The sequence below is a fragment of the Stegastes partitus genome, unplaced genomic scaffold (assembly GCF_000690725.1).
Source record: "Stegastes partitus isolate 25-593 unplaced genomic scaffold, Stegastes_partitus-1.0.2 Scaffold328, whole genome shotgun sequence".
Taxonomy (NCBI): domain Eukaryota; kingdom Metazoa; phylum Chordata; class Actinopteri; family Pomacentridae; genus Stegastes; species Stegastes partitus.
This window is the reverse complement of record NW_007578059.1, coordinates 231,807-253,410: the sequence shown is the minus strand read 5'-3', so window position 1 is coordinate 253,410 and position 21,604 is coordinate 231,807. Positions and strand designations below refer to the sequence as shown.

Genomic DNA, 21,604 nt, shown 5'->3' with positions numbered 1-21,604 from the left:
GTGTATAGATAATGGATGGATGGATGGTTCACAGTTGAGCTAAAATGATGTTCTCTGTCTGGTGAAAATGTTTTTTTTTTCCATATTCACATAGTTTAAAAAAAAAAAAAACATATCATGAGCAAAATAAACAGTAATCACATGGCTGAGCACTTCCACATTGAAACTACAGTGTACTGATGACAACTTCAAAAGCATGGATCGAGACTTCTGGGGTTTCATATCCAGCAAACATGTGGAACCACTTTCATCAGCTTGAAGTCTTGATGAAAAATGACACCACTATACAACTAAATTGTGTTTTGATGGAAACATATTTTCAACTGCATTATGTTTGTTTGTGACTTATCACAAACACCTTTCTGTCCCTTTACTGTTGTTCCTTGCCAGTCACAAATTATATATTAGATGTAACCAAACTAACATAAAGCGACAGAGAATATAAAAAGCCCAAACCATTTTCTTAAAAAATAACATATTTGTAATGTATTTAGGTTGAATAACCAAACTGCAAGTGCAAAACTAAAGTAAACAACTAGAGAAAATGAAACTCAAAAAGTAATGGTCAGACACAGGACATGGGTGAAAGTCCTAATGCTGAAACTGGAAGTTGTTCCTACCCCATCACAATTTTACATTTCACTGATAAAAAAAATGTGTATCTCTCAAAAGAAAATTATTTTGTTTTTTGTTTTTTTAATGTGAATGAGAATTAGATGAACAAGAACGTCATTCTTGGGAAACATGTTTGCAATGTGCAGGCTGGAACATTTTGTATATTTATTCTTCTTCGAAGGTTATTTCTTGCTCGAACATGTGCAGCTGAATTACTTCAACATTAGAATCTGCTGTTACACATCTTGGAATAGTTTTAAATAGAACATAGAAATAGAAATATTTTATTAATACCCAATGGGAAATTTGGTTATTACAGCACAAAGAGTAAAGTTTTACAGTGTGTTTTACAGTGTTTGAAAAAAATTGTAGTTGAGCTGGTGTTCTGGCAGACATTAGCTCTGGATAGACAGGTGAGGACTTCATAGATCTGCACATTCTAGAGGAAGCATTGATGTAGAGTACCATTTATGCAATTTTAAAGCAAGAAGGGATTATTTTCATTTGAAAAAAACCCCAAATATGTAACTTTCATTCACAGAGATGAGTTTTTATGGGTTAAATAAATCTCCACAGAAGTGCCTTTAAAATGATTTAATGTGTTCCCCCTTACAAAGAATCTCCTTTAGGCTTTCGCATACAATTAAAACAAGCATTTGACCTCAGATTTGTACTCTATGATGTGTTGCTAAATAAAATACGCTCACAAAAGAAAGTAATACATGAACATCACAGTAACAGCTAAAGCACCAAATTTGGAAATCCCCATCTGTTGGCTCGGCAGACAGAGAGTGATTCACTCCTACCTACCCAGTTTCTTTCCTTTTTCCTCCACCTTCAGCCACTTGTAAATCTGTGTTGCGTTTGTGTTGTAAACTTTATACTCAGATATGCTCACTCACTGTTTTTATGCTCATTTAGGGTAAGTGAATGTGAAATAGTTTAAATATCAACCAGAAGTTCTCATTTAGCTTCACTGTACATGATTTTTTTCCCCCATTTTGCGTCTGTTCAGCATGTGTGCAGAATGTGTGCAAATATATAACATCATACACCAGCTTCACTAAAGAACAGCCCCCAAGTGTTCCCTCTCAGCTGGTTTTATTTCACACACACGAGATATGTTGGCACCACATAGTTTTTTCTAAACTTTGTGAAATATGCTTCTTAGCTTTGTTGCCAAGATTGGAACCATTCTGTATGTCTTTATGTTATAAGGATGAATGAACACCAGCAGTCAAGAACTAGAAACAAGGAGGAGCACTGGGCCTGGCTCTGGCCAAAGGTAAAAAGTTCTTCCTACTGGCACCTGCAAAGCTCCCAAAAACATGTTGCATTTCATTTATTTAATTGGAGCAAAAGCCAAATTGTAAAAAAACCCCAAAACAAAACAACAACAATTGGTTGTTTTACAGCTGCTGATTTTGGGGTTATGTAGTTATTGCTCTTTTATGGCTGGAACCATAAACTTAATTATGTCTTGGCCCTTGACTGACCTAAAGCCTGAACTCTATCATACTTTCAAATTTAGACATTAATCCAATGCAAACACTGAATACCACAGAGAAATAAATCTTAACATTGGTTCACCACCAGTCTTTGGCCAATCACACACAGTTTGTGTCCTGAAGCAGATCTCAAGCATTCGCTTGTTAAATTGCTTATTCATGCTATTTTCCAAATAAACAGTTGTTATTTTAATAAGTATATTTTATCCATAGCGTTCCATTAAAGGTTCTTCTCCACTCTCCACTAACAACCGTCCTCTGTACTGAGGTATGAGAGCAGGTCACTGTGCTATCTGTCACCTGGACAGGTGGTATTTGAGGAGAAAGCTGCAGGCGATTGAGGATCAAAACAAGGGAGGCTGGCCGCTCATCCGCCTCCTTCCTCTCCAAAAGGAGGTAAGACAGCCCATGAATTCCTGCCTTGTGATGAGGTAAGCCATTCCCCCTTCATGTCCCTGTGGCACAGCCAGATTCAGGACAAAATTGTACTTAAGGGTAACACTAAGCAAACACAAACCCTGAGGTTTGGCTCCATCTCAGACTACACAAATATAAGCGGATTTGTCTTTTGTCACCAGGCTGCACTCAGACATGTATACACAGTAACAGAAAAAAACACCAAATCCGCTCACACAATGGTATGTTTAAAAAGGTAAAAGGGAAAATGACTCTCTACAGGAAGAAACATTACACTTTGCTGTAATCTCTCCTGTCCTCTGTGCCGTCACACTCCTTCAAATCCAGTTAAATCAGCTTAACATGGGCAGCAACCAGCGGAGAAGAAGAGAGAACGGGGAGATCAGTGTCAATCACAAAATAAAGCCCAGAAGACAGACTTGTCATCATTCAGTCCCTTTGCATACCTTTCTTCATCTTTAAAACAACAGGACCTCATAAACAGTGGGTAAAATGTTTTAAAGTTGTCCTTCCATCCAGTATAAGACATAAAAGTTACCTTTTTAATCAAAAATAGAGATTGTTTACTGGGAGTCATATTCAGAGAAAGGAAAGAAAATAATTTCAGGATTTATTTCCAATTAAGTCTCTGTACAGATAATAGCTGCACCACAAGATAACAAAGCTATTCTGAAGTAACCGACAGTCATATCTGAACCTGACACACATTGAAATGATGATTAACCTTTTTTAAAGTACCCTACTCCAACCCATTGCCTCATAAAACATGTTCACTCGTGTCGATAGCAGCCTGCTTGTAGAAGTTCATTTCAAAATGTTCCTGCCAACCTTACCACATTTTTATCATTTGTTCTTCACCAGGTTCTACTGCCTGCTTCTCCAGATTGAATGCTCCCATGAGGAGTGGCAGAGTGACAGAAATTGCTCTCTGATCATTGAAGAGTTTGGTGGAAATGTTATGATACCCGCTCAATGACATCTTCGCTTGGCTGCACATCAGTGAAATCATACGATGTAGACATACGCTCCTCTACAGATAGGATTTACCTCATTTTTCTTACTTTTTTTTTTTCATGTGGGTTTGCAGAGCATGCAAGATGGTTTTAAGTTTAGTCATATGCTCTTAGAGCGATAGTGAAATCATATCTGGGGGATGATTGACAGGGGCTGGGGATAGTGTAACTGTCTCGCTCTGTTCTGCTCTAGCCAGAGAAATTCAGCAGGTCTTGGATTTCAACTCGTGCCCTCCAGTTAAAACTTTCGGCTGTTGTAACTCGGTTTGGATTAAGACAGATGGATGCACATGAGACTATATGAAGGAACGGATTTTAAGGTGGGAAATCATGCGCAAAGTACAAACTTAAGCAATGTAAACCACAAGTCATCTTGTCTCGATTGTCGCTAACCAGCAGGGGCTAAAAAGGCAGTGTCAGGAGACTATACATTCTACTGCTGGAATGTGTTTTTATTAGTGCAGCATGGTTATGGTTTCAGTCTTGTTGGCTGCTTCAAAAGATCCAGAGCTGCACAACACATCTGCCTTGCACAGATTTCTGTAGACCTCTGTCTGCCTTCCTGCCTGCCTGTTTACACCAGCCTCCGTCTTTGTCTGTCTCTCTAAACGTACAAAGGAAACTGACTCACTGAGACAATGAATGCAAATAATTACAGCACTCGTCTGAACAACAAGTGTGTTTCCAAGACTTAAAAATGTGGAGAACATGAATAAATACCACTGAATGGTGAGAATATGCATGTTATTTCCATTCCTTCACTAACAAGAGTCAACATGAATAATTGGTAATAATGTCACAGTAATCTGCTCTCTGACGCTAGAGGGGCCTGAAGGAGCTCAGGAGGCAACTTGTATCAAAATCCACATTACAACCGCTGTTTCTGCTCCAATAAATGCACTGAAATTTGTCTGTGCGATACTGATGTAGACAGATTTACAACTTACAGAGAACACAGCCTGTATGTGCAGACACAGTGTACCCTAAGACATCAATATATGGTGTACAACGCGTAAAACTTCACTTTGGACATTCAGGCACAGGTTGATAAGTTGCAGAGTGGTTTACCTGAATAAAATACATGTCGTTAGAATGATCCTCTCTGGACACAATTGCTAACATAGTGCCATACGGCTTGGTTGTGCAGGTGTTGATATAGTAACCGTAAATAGCACACTAATAAGAGGTAACAGCAGGAAGCTGCTCGGTAAAGAATAGTGGAGTTTCATTTGTGTTGATGTGAATTACAGAGGTTGAGGTGGATGGGGTGGCAGTTTTTGGCAAGACAATAATAGAACCAAGGTGTGTCAGTTGCTGACTGTAAAAGACTGCTAATTTATTTAAACAACAACATATATACTGTCAACAATATGTCTACCCTTCCTGAAAACTGGTCCTTTGAATGAATTGTGGGGCTGCTGCTCTATATTTAAAATTGCTGTAATTGGGGTTCGAATGAACAAAAACTGAGAATTTATTTGGCACACTAAAAAAGGTTTTTACTGTACGTTATTATCACTCGAGGAGCCAAAAAACATGATGTTACTTAAGAACCAATCATATAATAATCTCTGATATTAGCATGCTTTTAAAACCTGCCATGCTGATGGAACAGAGGATATCCAGAGGGCATGGGGAAATTGTGATGCTCTATTTCTGGCAGCATGGGAAAATATGCTTTTTTTCCCTGTGATTTGGTTAAGCACAAGGCCTTATCTCTCGTCCATGTCACTCTGCTATTCCTGTTACCAATGTGAAGGCATGCACTACCAAAGCAGCATCCTGAGCATTTACAGCTTTTTACAGTTTTTTTCTGACACCTGATATCATCAGTACAAACATGAGGTCCAGTACTACACATTCAATCCCAGCCCCAGGAGACTAAAACCCAACTCCTCTATTACATGTGCTGCTGTCTTGTCATAGTCAGCTAAGCATTTCTTATCAAATTAAGCTTTTTCTTTTTGCAATTTCTGACCCCCATTCTGATTCTAATGACAACATCATCGGTGTGATATAGACAGAGTAGGCTTTTTCACACAAGGCCTTTCTACACGTTTCAGTAGAAGTAATAATAAAACTTCTGCTGCCCAAAGTCCATGTAGCTGATTAATTCCAGTGTCCCAGTATTGTGATTACTGGATCATAGCGCAAAGTGACATATTTTTAATTATTACATTTGCCGATGGAAGCTGCCTCATGAATTCTCATGAGGCACATGCTGATGTCTATATTTGTTGCCAATTTTCGGTTCATGGTGTTTATTGGTTTCTTCCCTCTGAATTACTGCTCACATCTGCTCAGTTTAGTTATTCTTAGAAACAGAATGGCTCTGCAGTCTGATTATCAGGCGACATTTAATAACTTTCTAGAAAAACAGAGGTTCTCTCTGTGACTCATGTGTCACAAACTGGAGCTACTAGCTGATTATTATTATATGATATGAGATAAGGTCAGGTCATTTTGTTTGCTTTAAAATAAGAAAAGAAAGGGGGGGTTAAGGTAACACTCTGGAATTCCACTCATGCACAGACTCTTGTCAGAATCTGTTGACTTTGGTTTAAAGACCTTCTCCAGTAAAAATCTTTTTGTTAATTTGTCCATTTGAAGTTTTTTTTATATGCAATATATATATATATATGTGTGTGTGTGTGTGTGTGTGTGTGTGTGTGTGTGTATGTGTGTGTGCGTGTGTGTGTGTGTATATGTATGTATGTATGTATGTATGTATGTATGTATGTATGTATGTATGTATTTAAGTATTATGAGCAAAATGAGTTGTCAACACCATTAGGAAGTATTTCTGCCAGTCTAAAAAACATAAATTTAGTCTTCCAGGGTTTCATATGTAACAAACCTAGAGAGCCAATCCTGTTAACTTCCTGTTAAGTGAGGCTTCTGTATTATTATTCTTCGGGTTTGTTCTTGTATGGCTGAATCACTTAAATATAAAAACTTTCTTTTGTGTGGCAGTGAGTAGTTTGAGCAGAGTTGTATGTGAGCTGGTGTGCTCGAGCTGCAAGTGGGGATACATGCCTTTCTGCTCCACTTCTACTATTCTGTGTTACCATTGTCAAACTCCCCTTCCGTGCCTCTGAACACCAATTACCACACTGACAATTTCAAATTTTGCTGGGGATTTAGATTGTGCAGTAAGGGAGCCCTGCTTGTTTTTTGCTCTGTTCTGTTTTGTTTTGTTTTGTTTTGTTTTTTGACAGATTAACCATTTAATGACAGTTTTCACCTTTGACCTGTTGAAAGTTTGACCTGTCATTATTTTCCAATTAGCTCAATTAGCGATAAGCTCTGCCCAAGATGTATATGGAATTGCAGAATGATGAGGTGCAAGTAGAAGATTCTGTACTGCAGAATGATCTGGTTATGTAAAACACCATGTAAGCCATTTCAAGGCATAAGGAATTATCTGCATGGAAAAAAACCTCATAAAAACATTATTTTCTATACACCACTTAATCCTCATTAGGGTCATGGGGGGCTGGAGCCTATCCCAGCCGACTTAGGGTGAAGGCAGGGGACACCCTGGACAGTTCACCAGTCTATCACAGGGCTACACTTAGAGACAGACAACCAAGCACACTCACATTCACACCTACGGACAATTTAACATGTTTTTGGACTGTGTGGGAGGAAGCCAGAGAACCCGGAGAGAACCCACGCTGCACGGGGAGAACATGCAAACTCCACGCATCATAAAAACATATATATATATATATATATTAATAACTTTAACCAGTTAAAATCATCTCTATCTTGCAGTAAGGTATGGGTCAATGGCAGTCCAGTCTTTAGATGACAAGTGTCACCAAAAGGAACAGGTGTAAAGAAACGTTATATTTCTTTATCTAACAGAAGTGGTCAACAACAAAACAAAACAAAACAAAAAACCAAATGTAAATTATAAAGTAGCTGTAATGTGTGAAACTTTTTGTGGTGATGAGTGCACATCACTTTTTTTTCAGTTTCCAGCAGGCCACCATAAACCACGTGACCAGGCCGTAGCTTAAGTCATCCCGCGTAAAATCACGTGACCACAGGTGTCCCCTCACCTGCAGAGCGTAGCAAAGACCTTAGTGATGTTTCGGCTCCACATGGTTACATCATGGACTCCATGCAGTCAGCAGCAGGGAGGGACAAGAAGCAAGCAGAGTGAGGCTGGGGAGAAAAAAAAAAAAAAAAACAGAGCAGAAAGGGAGAGCTCAGGACTCCCCTTCAGGCATCCGAACAAGTCTGGACTGTTCTGCTGCTGCTCGTGTTCAACCAACGCCAACCGAGGCAGCCTCGGGAACCAGAAACAGCGTTTTCAGTTTTGTCAGTCCCCTGCAGGGATGCAGCGACGGGAGTTGTGTCTTTGAGCTGCAGCGGATGACCGTGGCGTTGCTTTGTGCTATTTGAAGTTGTGACCCTGGACTGTGCAAACCGCTGTGTGGCGGCTCACTGCCCGGAGAGTCCGGGCTGGATATGCCACAGGTGGAAAGGTGTGGAGCGGCAGGCTGTGGCCCGGAGCACGGAGCAGAGATCCGCAGGTAAGATGAGAGAGTACAGGACTGATTGTGTCTGAGGGCAGTAATGCTCAGTTAACAAGCTGCAATTGTACATTGTCGGCTGCAGAATGTGGATATGTCTTAATGCAATGTCTGTCTGCTGATTGATTTGCTATTAATATACATTCTGGTGAGCAATAACTCACCTAGTGCATTTCTCCTTAGATTTTCACTTTCCCTGCATTAAAAACCTTGTCAATGAACAACACCTGGCAGAAAATCCATCACCTTATTTTCACAAAAAATAAAAAAATAAAAAAACACAACTGAAATAAAGAATCTGCTATTGAGTGGTTCAGATAATCAGGATCTGGCAGCGGATAACTCAGGGTGATTAGACTAAAAACAAACATTTCTGAATGAAAGAATGTGAAAGGGGAAAAAAAACAGTTTATTTTTCCCTCTTGCAAAAACTCCATGCATTAGTCTTCAGGACATGACTGACCTCAGCTGAACTTATTTAGCGAGAGGGCATTAACGCACCATGATGCTGCACAGAGGAAGAGAATCTCACTCCTCCGCTTCCTCCTCTGCTTTCGTGTCCTGATTAGTTGCAATTGTCGGTTCAACATCTGAGGGCATTCATGTCTTTGCTGTGGTTTGGCTCACACAGCAGTGGAAAAAATCCCCTGAAATATCTGGATTTTAAAGAAAAAGAAGTCTCAGAATCATTTTGCATGACTGATTAGACTTTTCCTTTCTGCCTCACCTTCACCCTCCCACATTCCCAGGTTTACTGCACTCTTGCAGCCCTGCTTGGTGAAGTTTGTGGCGTGCCACAGTGGTCGTGGATGGATCTGAACTTTGTGTGTTGTCTGTGCTGCTGCTGGTTATTGTGTGCGTTTGATGTTTACCCAGGAACATTTTCTCTTGCCCACATTTGAGGTTTAAGAAGAGAACATTAGTTTCAGATCCTCATAAAAGCGATACTTTGAACAATTAGTACTTGTGTTTAGGTCGCTCTTTACCTGTGTTTATGTTGGACTAAACCTGCTATAAGCCAGGAGAATCTGAATTGTCTCTTTTCATTCATGTCCTCGAATGAGAAGAAAAACCCTTTGATGATGAGTGCAGTCATTTCCCTGATTTAATCCATCTGGTATCTGTAAATAGTAATACAAAGCTTGTGAAATACTTAAATAGGAGGATCAGTTCAGAGCTTATTTTGAAACTTGTTCCAACAGGGGGTCAAGTGAGTGCTGTTTTTAGCACTTTTGTTTAGATGGCTTACAGAAACCATTATTCTCGGAAGTGACGGATTCACTCGACCTGAAAGGTCAAACGTGACTGGATCAATCTCTCTTACTTTTGATTCCCAGATGGCCTCTGAGCAAAGTTGTTCTGTTCTTGAAAGTAGCAGCTTTTGGGCACCAAGTACTCAGAATCCTGGTGTGTGAGCATTTTTGGTAATTTGCTGTGACATGTCACCCTCTTTTGAACCCTCCATCCCCTTGTCCACTCGTGTCGCTCTCTGGCCCATGGACCGGTGTTATGGCGATGGAGTCGGACTCTTACACAATCCTGCACTCTGTCACATTGCAGTGGCCTGTGGCCCGCCGCCCCCCAGGGAGAATGGCATCTCTACTAAACCACAACTCTGTGATCCTTCCTGAGCTGAGCTTTTAGAAAGCACAGTCGAGCCTCTGTACAGCTCCCACAAGAGACTCCGGGATGACTCTTAAACTCTTTTTCATCCTGTAAAGCCTTTTTTCTTCCCCTGTCAGTGCTTTTGTGTGCAAATTGTTTTTTTTTTTCCCCCATTAAGTCCTCACTTAAATCCTCGTTAAGAGGGCTCTGACAAGCACTTTGATACTGTGGCTTTGACCTTTTAACCCACTTGATTGCTTTAATTTCCCAGGTGACCTGCAGTGGGTGAGGTCATGAGCCAGTTACCCCGTACTTTTAAAACGCCAGGTGTGGAAGCCAGACTAGAAATTAACTTAATATAGGCTTGATGGATATGTTTACATCCACATGCTGTAATAAAAAACAAAAAAAAACAAAAAAAGTTTATCAGAAGTGGGACACTTCAGCATTTGGCATGTGAGCTGGCAATGATTAGTAGAGAATATATACCAGCAGACTGTATGTGTACACAGATTAGGTAAGGGCCTGAAAATAGAGTCGGGTTTGTGGGTGAATTGTGGGAGAATTGTGGGAGTTACAGGAAAATGAAGAAAGGAATCGAGATCCGTTGTTTGCTTCCGGTGCTTTTAATGTTTGCTGATGCTTTTAGCAGTCAGCTGGTGTTTTAATTCCCCTCAACTCATTAATGTCTTTCAATTACAATCTGTTAAGCTAACCAACATTTAACTACTTTAGAGTAGGTTGAGGATGTTAAATGTGGTCTCAACACCTGGCTTAGCTAACTAGAAATAGCGATTGTTACATTAGATTTCATACAGGAAAGAGGAAAATAACATGAAAGTTAAGCAAGCTGGTGCGGTTTGTTGGGCGTTAATTGTACATCATTTCATTTTATATGTGTAGGAATCTTAAAATATACACTTTAAGTCTTGAAAAGGGAAAGGGGTCTTACATTTGGAACGTATTAGGCTTTATATGTGTGCCGTGTGTTTGCAACAAAAAAGCTGAAACTATTGGGTTTGTGGTCTCAACATCTTTCTGAGGGAACAAACATTTATGGGTAATTATGAGCTTCTGGCTTCGGGCGGTGTCTGAAAGTTTGAAAGAGGACAAGGCCAATAAATTCTGGCATTTAGTTATAGTTATAAATTAAGTTTAATTTATTTTAACTATTTTTTTTTGCAATTTTAATGCACAGTATTTTCTCAGTATAAAATCTTTTAAATTAGTAGAGTACTTATAGAAAAAATGAGTCCTGCTGTCTCTATGGCAGATACATCATAGTTACAGTGGCTAGAACAATGTTTTTACACCTCTGTGTTGATTAAACCAACAAGATAAAACATGTCTAACTCGTGAGCTTTGGAAGTGCTTGTAGGTGGATTTTGTTACCTTCAGAAAGTTCAAGGCTGCAAAAGCTGTTTGTCCCAGTTTCTAGTCTTTCTGCTAAGCTCAGATTCCAGTTGCTGTTCTTTTTATAGATACTTAATGAACAGATGTGAAAATTATATTAACCTTGTCATCAAAAGCCCAATTAGGAAGCTTATATTCCTTTAAAAGGCAACAGAATCGGTGCATGATGAGGATAGATAATGACGTGGTAATAGTTATTGTAGTAGCCATAATGTCTGTGAACTTGGTACTACAACAAAGTGGATGACCTTTTAAAGAGCCCATAATGAGCTTTTTTGGGTTCTCCTTTAGCTTTCATGTGTTATAAAACTGCTTTTTTGTGCATGTAAAAGGGATGCGAACTTACAAAAGTGCACGATAGGACTGCACGATATATCGTTTCTACATTGACATTGCAGTGTGAGCATGTGCAATAGTCACAGGAAGTACAACGTGAGCTAAGGGATATTAACTCAAGCACATCATGCGACAATGTTTTTTGCTGCTTGATACAAAAATAAAACCAGCATGGTTCTCTTTTTTCATAACTAATCAGTGTGATAGAATGCCGTATTCAAGGCTACGGAATACACAAGTTTTTTCTTAACTCTATTTAAAAGTTTTACAGTTTTTTTGACATGCAAACTTTGTGTACAATGTGAAAAGAGTGAGGAACAGGAACCACAAGAACTGGTTGCAAAAAAGAAACATAACATCAGTTGTATGGAAATATTTCAGCTACAAAAAAGGAGTGTCTTGCAACTGTTTTCACTACGTAAGGCAACATGACTGATTTGTTTGACCATTGAAGTCAGCATCACAAAGTTCTGTCTTGCCTTTACCAGTGTTACATCATATATGAAAAGTTCCAATTGGCAGAGAAGTTTCACATTTTACTAATTAATAGTGATTAAACTAATTAATCGTTTCGCTTTGCAAAAGCCATTATACTAACTAATACAGTTACCAAAGAGGGCTGTAAAAGCCTGATCTGGTTGCTTCACAAGTGGTATGTAAAACCATCAAGCACCTGTTTTTCTCAAGTTGCCATCCCAGAGCTCTATCAAGAATGCAAGGCACAAGTTGAAACAGAGCTGTTCCAAGTGAAATATTGTGCAGTTACAACTGACTTGTGGTCCAGACAGACATCGGAGCCCTTATATATATATAGAGTCTTATAATGCACTTTATTAAAGAGGCCTTTCAACTGAAAAGTCACTGCCAATACTATGTCCCTTGATTATGCACACTTCAAGTACGTTAGAGTTATTAAAAGTCAATCCAGTGTATTTGATTGACAAATAAATTGCTCTTCGATGTATTTAGAAAAAAAAAAAAAAGTGATGTAGGTGTCCACAGACCTTGTTGTGAAACTTTTGTAGGGCACTGTCTGAAATGTCATGTCAGAGGAGTGGATAAATTGTGTTTTTGGCATGTTTGTGTGTCAGGAAATGCATTTTAGATTATCTGTAGTACCTGGTTATTCCAGCACGCGGTGCTTTGTCCTGTTCTTTACTGTAAAACTGCATGAGAGGAGCATTAACTGCTTGGGACCATAATGATAGATGGTGCAGTGAACATGACGAAGGCTGCTGCTTTGATTAAGTGGACCAAGCTGCCGTGCATTGGCCAGTTACACTCATACTATATTCACTGAGCTGTTTTTCAATATATACTAGAGAAAAGCTCCAAAAAATTACAATGCTACATATTGTGCAGCCCTTTTCTGCGCCAAATTTAATTATTCTCTCCCACAGAAAACACTGCTCCTCACCTGCCTGAAACACCTCGTATGCATTTCAGGCTTTTCTTCTGTTACTTCTTTACATCACCATGTAACACATAGCGGCCAGTTTGACAGACCTTCAAAGAATGAGCAGCTTCCTCTGTCCGCCATTATTTTGTCACTGGAGCTGCGTCTGTTTGAGCTTTGCCTTCCTGCTTGTGTCCTATAGATCTGGAGGATACAGTAGTTAACCAGCTTTCATCAGGCCCGCTGACCAATCAGTGCAGACTTGGCTTTTCTGGATCGTGGCCTTAAAAAGACAGGAGCTAAAATGGAGCATTTTCAAACAGAGGATGGGAAAAGGTGCTGCAGCTATATACAGTATGCAAAAAAACTATGTGTTGTTTAAAGATGAAAGCATGTAAACATTTTCTAGTAAACCTCAAAAATAATGTTGGAAATAAATAAATAAACTCGTAAATGCGAAGAATATGGGGTCTTCAGTGTAGTTTTCTGTCTGCTGTGACAGTTATCAAGTCTGTCAGCATGTATCAACAACAGCTGTCTTTCATGTGGGCTGGTTCTGACGCTGCTCCCCAACGGTCTGGTTTCTGTCAGTGCTCCAACCAAGCGCTCAACAATGAGAACTACCAAATCCCACATGATGTTGATGCTCTTTACGTTCCTATACGGGCTCAGAAAATCACTTCTGCGTGTGTCTGCCCTGCTGAGCCCCCCCAAATACATTTTCATCCTCCTGAATGGTTTCTTATGGTTTTGTTCATGACATATGTTTATTTAAGCTCCCATAGCCCTACAGAGTAGACTAGAGGTTTGATCTTTGGCTCAACAGCTGTCAACTATTTTCAGTAATGAATGTGCCGTGCATTGCTGTTGTAAAAAGGTGAATGTGACAAAAGGTTTTGATGAACAGAAATGTTTTGTGTCCATAATGGATTTCCTTCACCTGATGAAAGCTCATGAAATGATCTGACATTAACGGTTGTGGATATGTGAACTTTCCCCACTGTGGGATCAATGAAGCTTATCTTTATCTAAGTTGTGAGCAAAAGATCCCAGTGTGGCGCAGTGCTGACAATTTTGTTCAGACCTTATGTTTCCAGGACAACAGAGGTCTGTTGCATGATTTTAAAAATAATACATATTGTTCATCGGGATCTGGCATCTGCATTCCAGACATACAATAAACCAAAAACAGATACAGAAAAAAACTGAACTTCTAAACACCTCATGTTCACACTGCAAGTTGTGATGTTTGAGGACGAAATGGGAACATGTTGTGCAAATCAAGTTTTTTTTGTCTGAATACTCGTGTGGATGTGGTCAATCAGGTCTTTTGTAGATCTTCTCCTCGCTGCCTTCTTTCATGAAGCCTTTCTGACCCAAATACCTTGTTGTTTGTCTGTTCTTGACTGCAAAGAGGTCGGATAAGTTCAATGAATGATGCAGTGCAGAGGAAGGATTGGACTCTTGGTTTGTGTTTCTTAGAATACATTTTTATGTCTTTGTCTAACATTATTTTCCTTAAAATGTAAAGACACTAAGTGTTTGACACTGAAAAAGAGTTCAGACTTTATCTCCAGATTTTACTCAATCCCACTTGACAGTTTTATTCAGACAATTCATTGGTTTATTTATTTTTAGACAGACTGGCAATGCACACTAGCACAAGAACATAAGGAAGAACCCTGTATAGTGTAGATGTCACACAAAAGTCTGTTTTTAATGCAGAGTTTAGGATCAGCATCATAAGCAGTTTATCGCCATCATACAGGAGATGTTGTTTAAAGTTAACTAGTTTCATCAGATCAACTTACACGGAGGTTTTGCGATCCCTGTGGCCATTTTCTTACTTCCTTCATGTGTTCACCAGTTTTCAGCAAATTTTTGAGGGGTTTTTCCACAGAGAACGACTTCCATCTGTGGTTCAGCTCCTGAAAGCACAATTATTTAGAATAAATGTCAGAGAGCCATCAAGAGAAGACTCCCACTACTATAGCTGACAGAAATTGATTACATGTTGTTAAATTGTAGGCTATTAAGGGTTGCAGGTGAGGGTAAGTGAATTGTCATGTATATAGCGATTTGTAGATTGTTAACACAGAGTTTGATGATAATTGTTGATAATTATGATGGTATTTTACCTGGCATCAGCTCTAATATCATTATCCATGGTACTGTTATGGCGTCATAAATCACAACGCAGACATAATAATAGGTTTCTAATTTCTTATGTCTTATCATAACCATGTTATGTCGGGGAGGGCAAAACTGAGACTAGAATGAATTTTGCAAGATATACACTGGTTTACTGTGTAATTTGTGAACATGTGATGCTGTCATAGGGAGACTCAGGTGATTTCGGAGCTGGTGACAATATGTACACTGCTACATGTGCTGCAGACAGTGCTCTTAGGGTGGCGTTAACAATGGAGTTAGAGCTGCTTTGCTGAGAAAAATATGTGATGACGCCATTTCTAAATTACCCCAAACATTTTTTTTCTTCATTATGGCCTGTAAAACTATAAAAGCTTTTACATCGAGAAACATTTGGCAATATATATACTGAGACCAATTTATCATATTGGCTGACTGACATATCAATTGGGCCCTCGTCTTAGATATCAGACTTTACGATTGAATGGTTGGCCATAATCAGAATAATATTACAATAGTTAACCTTTGTGGTGGTGACTATGTGAAGCCATTTTTACCAGCAGTATATTAAACTGAGTACCAGGTAAAAGCCTCAGTGCTGGGTGTACATTGCAGTAGATGGTAAACAGCAGTTACAGTGATGTAGAAATAGATGTGTGGACCATTTAATTGACCAGTAGAGAGAGCACAATTATGTGGAAATGTGTTGAGATGGAATTAGATCGGCTAAACTCCAATAACTTCATATTTCTGCCTCTAATTTAACTTACACTGCAGGCTTCAGGTTTGGTTGTTATGCTAGTTTAGAAATCATTTATCCATTGTGCTGCTTCAGTGCGAATAATCAAAAGCTCTGAAACTGTGTCATGCGAACAGACCTTGGACCTGCAGCAGACTGATCTAATAAAAAAAAAAAGACCACCTGGTTGTCAGTGCAGCCAAACGTGTTCAAAGTAATGAGGTTGGCAGGCAGGATATCAAAGATGCAAGGTGGGTCAGAACAGGTATAGGCAGGAACAATGACTAGAACTGTAAGGAAACAGAGAGAGTCTGGCAAATAACAGGGTGGAAGTGCCTTCAAAAATATGCTGAGGAACAAATGACTAATTGGATGCAGCTGAACAGGAAAATGCCAACATCAGGCCACCAGCACAAACTGGGGATGACTAGTAAGTAGCTGAGGGATGGAAACATTTAATCTAGCAAGAGATGTTTAGAGCACAGAGACTAATATGACGTGGAGACACAACAACAGGAGGAAAAGCAAGAGCAGTTTAAACAAAGACGACAAATTCTTCAAGAATGTACGTACATTGTAATTCCTATATCTTACTATACTATATGTTGTATTGTGTGTAGATAATGGGAATTCTATTTAACTACTGATTACTAGATTGCTTTTAGACCTAATAAGGTTTATGTGCCCTTTGTGTGTCCAGGTTGTGAAGATGTGGAGCTGGGTTTTCACTGTGGCTGTCCTGTTGTCCTCCATCAAACAGGCTAAAGCTCAGGGTAAAGTGCATGTTCTTTCCTCACTATCATACGGCCACCAATAGACCAGATGTTTTGTGGTCCTCTTGAAGTATATCATTTTTTTATGCTCTTGTACATTGTTTGTCACTTTTGCAGGCAGATGTAATAATGTGCAGGCAGCAGATATTGTCTTCCTGGTGGATGGATCCTCCAGTATCGGCCGAGCAAACTTCCTGCAGGTGAAGGGCTTCATGGCTGGAATCGTAAAGCCATTTGCCGGCTCCGTTGGCGAGTCAGGGATTCGGTTTGGGGCCATACAGTACAGTGACACCTCAAGGTAAATGACAAAATATTTCCTTCTTTACTTTACTGCAGGATCAGTATCACATTCTATTAATTCACTTTTCTTTGTCTCCAGGGTTGAGTTCACCTTCACTACCTACCTGAATGGCACTGAATTAGTCAACGCTGTACAGAATCTAAACTATAAAGGTGGAAACACACGCACTGGAGCTGGACTCAAGTTTGTCGCCGATAACTTCTTCAATCCTGCATCCAGTCGAGATGTCCCAAAGGTCTAAGGAGCAGCCATTCTGTGATGTTGCATCATTTTATATCAACATAGTTATTATAGCATGTTGTTATTCTGCTTCTTAACTTTCAGATCACCATCCTGATCACAGACGGGAAGTCCCAGGACAGTGTGCAGGAACCAGCGCAGAAGCTGCGCAGTCAGGGAGTGCATGTATTTGCAGTCGGTAGGCGTCCTGTCTATAGTCTCTCCTCTCTTACTCAGAGTAGTTTGGAATTATTTTAGAATTGCTTACGAAGTAGCATGATTTGTTTTCGTCTTTGCCAACTTTTTGTGTTTGTTAGGCATTAAGAGTGCAGACAGGAATGAATTGGCTCAGATCTCCTCCCAGCCCAGCAATGATTTCACCTCCTTTGTTGGAGACTTCAAGCTGCTGAACACACTTCTTCCTCTCGTGAGCCCTCGAGTGTGCTCCAAAGCAGGAGGAGTCTATGCCAGTGATGGTATGTTTATTTACCTCGGCCTAGCATCAGTATAATAAAAATTACAGTCAACTGTGTGTAGAATGTTATTATAGACTGTAAAGGTGCATTTAATTTTATCCATGTCTTATTCTCCTCTCCTCTCATCCTCTCAGAGGCCTTTTCTGGTCCATCCAACATCCAGTTCACTGGCCAGACGTCTGACACTCTCCGATTTCGCTGGAGTGCTGCAGGAGGGCCTGTGAGCGGCTATGTAGTCCAGTATGTGCCGCTCTCTGGCCTCGGTCAGCCAATCACAGCAGAGCTGCGTCAGGTGAGTCAAGGCGTTGCAGGATATTGTTTTGACAGATGGAGAAGGGCTGCAGCACTTTCATATAACCTACATTGAAGTAGTTAATTGCAGTTGTGGGAGCCAAAATCAACCCCGCTTTGCTAGAGAAACATGTGGATTCAGGCTGAGTATAAACATGTTTAATGGGTGGATCTTCTTCGTGTAGACACTGTAGAGATTAAAGTGTGGCAAAACAAAGACTGAAATTCCTTTGTGTATACATTGGCAGGCATGACAAAGATGGAAGAATCCTATAGCTTAGATATGTTTTCAGTTGCAGACTTTGCAAAAACTTGTTTTAGTATGACTCTTTACAAAGATGGCCTCTGACCTCTCCCTGCAGGAGACTGTTGCTGCGAATCAGAGGACCTTCACTGCACGAGAGCTGAGGTCAGGAACAGACTACCTGGTAACTGTCATCGCACAGTACCCCAACAGCGTGGGAGAGTCTGCTTCTGCCAAGCAACGAACCAGTTAGTATTCAGTAAAAGACTCTAATGTCAGCTGAGAGGCATCTACCAAAAACACTAATGACACTGTGTCTGTTTTTTTTTGTTTTCTCAAATAGGGTCGTTGCCAGGTGTCTCCAGCCTACGCTTGGTCCAGGCAGGATTCTTTTCTCTGTCTGTGGGCTGGGATGTGCCTTCATCTGCTGTCCAGGGCTACAGACTCACCTATGGCCCACGAGGTCAGGCAAATTAATATCTCTGCTTCTATTTTCCGTCCCTCATTCGGCTTGCAAAAATATAGTCTTATTGTCTTCAGAAACTGAAACTTTGGGTACCTGTTATGTCTGAATCACTGTGCAACTAAGCTAATATGGGCAGAGTGAAGGATTACAATGAAGATGAAGTAGGAAAAGAAGCTGCACTGACATTTAACTTGTTGGTGGCAAGTTGGAACCATGCCAGGAATGTGTAGCAGTCTGGGTTGAGCATGATGAACATAAACCTCTGTAACACCTAACTTCCCCCAGGCACAGGCTGTCAGTAAAGATTTTTATAGCCCAATCATTACCTAAAATATCAAATACGTTTTATCATCACCGGTTGTGAAATTAGGCAGACCGAGAAAACCTTTACTTATGTCATGGATTGTCAGTAATTTTGTCCTTACATTTTCAGAGACAGGGTGTGTCAGGAGGTCTGGGTGCTCATGCCGTGATTCAGGAGGGGAAAAGTGGCCCCTGAGGGCTAATATAGATATAGATCTCTGCCAGCAAACATGTGGCAGGAGTGCCAGTCTCAGTTCTCACACTGAGGTCCTCTTCTGACTAGTTAGGTTGCCACGTGTAAGAGAGAGTATTTAAATGAGGACAGTGTATATCCTGTAATGAGAGGTGTGATGTTTCTACCTGTTCGTGTGCCTTCCAGCTCTAGCCAAGTGTTGCACATTTGACACGGATAATTCAAACAAACAAGGCAGACAGAAACACCTGCGTGCAGGACCTGCATGCACACCAACTGTGCACGGCCACTTTTGAAATGCTCAAGACTTATCAAACTCACTTCATTTATAGACGATATATAAAGTTCTTAATGGGTCACAAATCCCAAACTTCTGCACCGTGCTGTCAGCTAGTTCTCTCATACATGCAGTTTACTTTGTGCTTGTTCTTAGGACGCTAATTGGTCTTCTACATGTCCTTTCTGTCTGTTTGTCCTCTCTGTTGCTTGGCTCAATGAGTAGGTCAACCAGCTGCTCAGCTGTTGGAGCAGTCGCTGGCTGCAGACTCCACATCTGTCACCTTGGAGTCACTTCAGCCCGACACAGAGTATGTGATCAGCCTCTACCCCCTGTTCCCCCGAAACTCTGCATCCCCATCTGTCCTCAACGCCCGCACACGTGAGTCCATCCCCTGATCCACTATCATTACCTTTGATACGGCTGGTATACTATACTTTTGATACTGTACAGCTGCACAAAATGAAGCTGTGTTGTGGGAAGGGATTGACCCAGCATTTGTACTTGATACAGTGCATTTTTGTGATGCTGTCTCCTTGTGGTGGGAATTAACAAATGACTGCACATATTGTCTGCATGTGTCTCGCTTCATGTTTTTGCTTGTGTCAGTGCGCCTCGAGGCCGTGCAGCAGTTGTCAGTGGACACGGTGTCAGAGGGCAGCGTTCGAGTGCGATGGAGAGGCGTCAGCGGTGCAAGAGCCTACCGTCTAGTGTGGGGACCTTTTACAGGTCAGGACAAAGGACATCGTTTAAGAACATCTTTCACTTCTTATCGCATTTATCTTCACAAATGTGCACAAGCACATGATTGCATTTTTGTTTTTCTGTTCTCTAAGGTCGTAATGTCGAGACCGTGGAGGTTGCTGGTGACAGCGAGTTCTACACATTGTCCAGGCTGCAGCCGGATACCGAGTACATTGTCACCATCATCCCGCTGTATGAAGGCAACACCGAGGGCCCCGTTGCAACTGCAAGGTTCAAGATCGGTAGGTGTGCTATCATTAGTTAACAGAAAACACTAAACAGCTCATTGCTAAATGAGATGATATTTCTATGTCCATTTCTGTTTCTTAAATTAGCAACTGTAGTAAAAGAAAGATCTTTGAAAATGTTCTTGCTCTCGGTCATGTCCTGCCAAGAACAGAGACAGGAAGCAGAGGGAACAAAAAACAGAGATAGAAAAGATGGCCAGAAATTTTCCCTGCTGTTTGTCTCTCCTAAAGAGCCTACACATGTTACTGTTTAGGTCTGTTTAGGGAACATTTCTGGCACACCTACACACATGCTATATACACACTCACACACCATCTGTCTCTCGTGAGTAATGCCCATATGGTGTCACTTCAGTCGGACGAGTGTTATTTGAATAAATGTTGAGTCACTGCGGGGCCACTGTACTGAGCCGATAGCTGGCAGGAATGAAGACTTGTGTGGCTTCATTGTGCGATCAAAGAAACAAGATGTATGCGGTCCTTTACATACTGTACATTGTGACAACATGAACTTTTGTTGAGCGTGTTTCTGATTTATAGATTTGTTTGTTTTAATCATGAAAACATGTTGAAAAATGTTGACTTTTTTTTTTGGTTTTTAGTTAGGACCACCTTGGATGAAGTGCTGATATTTATTTATAAATGCATTAATTTATAATCGAGATATTTATTAACCCTCCAAACTACATGCAAGTAAACTTATAATATAACTACAAACTCAAGAATAATATGTTCAATAACAAGAAATATAAGACTTATAAGAATTATATATGCTTATAGTAAAATGTCTCTGTCTTTTATGGCTGAGTGTTTGAGTCTCATGTGTGTGAATCCACAAACACTCTGGGTGTGAGGTGTTCTTCTTCAGTACTGGTCCTAATCAACCTGGTACCACAGGTTGAGTGCAGATGTTGAGATCATCACTCCGTTGATGTTGAATTTCCTTAATTTTGGAGTTTAAAACTGTTCAGTTCATTATTGCATAGAAAGGTCTGATTGTTAGGAGGAGAACAAGGTCACAAGGTCACAGTAATTAATGCAGTCTCCTCTTGTTCAGTAGTGGTTTTTTTTGTTTTGTTTTTTTTCCCACAATTGACACTTCATGACTGTTATCACGTTCTTGTGGAGGTAGGAGACGTCTTGTCGTCTGCAGTAAACATCCGATATGCAGATGTTCAATTTGGGTGAAAGTTTTGGCTTAGCTGTCTTCTGAAATGGTTTCCTACTAAATTTACAGCTTTGAGAAAAGGTCTTTGGATTCTCTATGTGCTGCTTTGGAATGAGCCTGTTGTTCTGCCCCCTTGCACACTATAACCTCTATGAAACAGCACA

At 40.3% G+C, this 21,604-nt stretch overlaps 1 protein-coding gene across 1 annotated transcript in view; it reads left to right on the top strand.

Annotated features, from left to right (window-relative positions):
- The first annotated feature begins 7,800 nt into the window (after positions 1-7,800).
- Positions 7,801-21,604, top strand: part of col7a1 (collagen, type VII, alpha 1) — a 73,464-nt gene continuing 59,660 nt past the window's right edge. The window contains exons 1-12 of the mRNA XM_008283822.1: positions 7,801-8,097; positions 16,438-16,510; positions 16,628-16,808; positions 16,890-17,046; positions 17,136-17,229; positions 17,348-17,506; positions 17,641-17,798; positions 18,160-18,289; positions 18,385-18,504; positions 19,506-19,661; positions 19,890-20,009; positions 20,117-20,266. Of these exons, the coding sequence (XP_008282044.1) occupies positions 16,447-16,510; positions 16,628-16,808; positions 16,890-17,046; positions 17,136-17,229; positions 17,348-17,506; positions 17,641-17,798; positions 18,160-18,289; positions 18,385-18,504; positions 19,506-19,661; positions 19,890-20,009; positions 20,117-20,266 (1,489 nt within the window). The 5' untranslated portion in view covers positions 7,801-8,097; positions 16,438-16,446. The remainder of the gene's footprint in view (positions 8,098-16,437; positions 16,511-16,627; positions 16,809-16,889; positions 17,047-17,135; positions 17,230-17,347; positions 17,507-17,640; positions 17,799-18,159; positions 18,290-18,384; positions 18,505-19,505; positions 19,662-19,889; positions 20,010-20,116; positions 20,267-21,604) is intronic.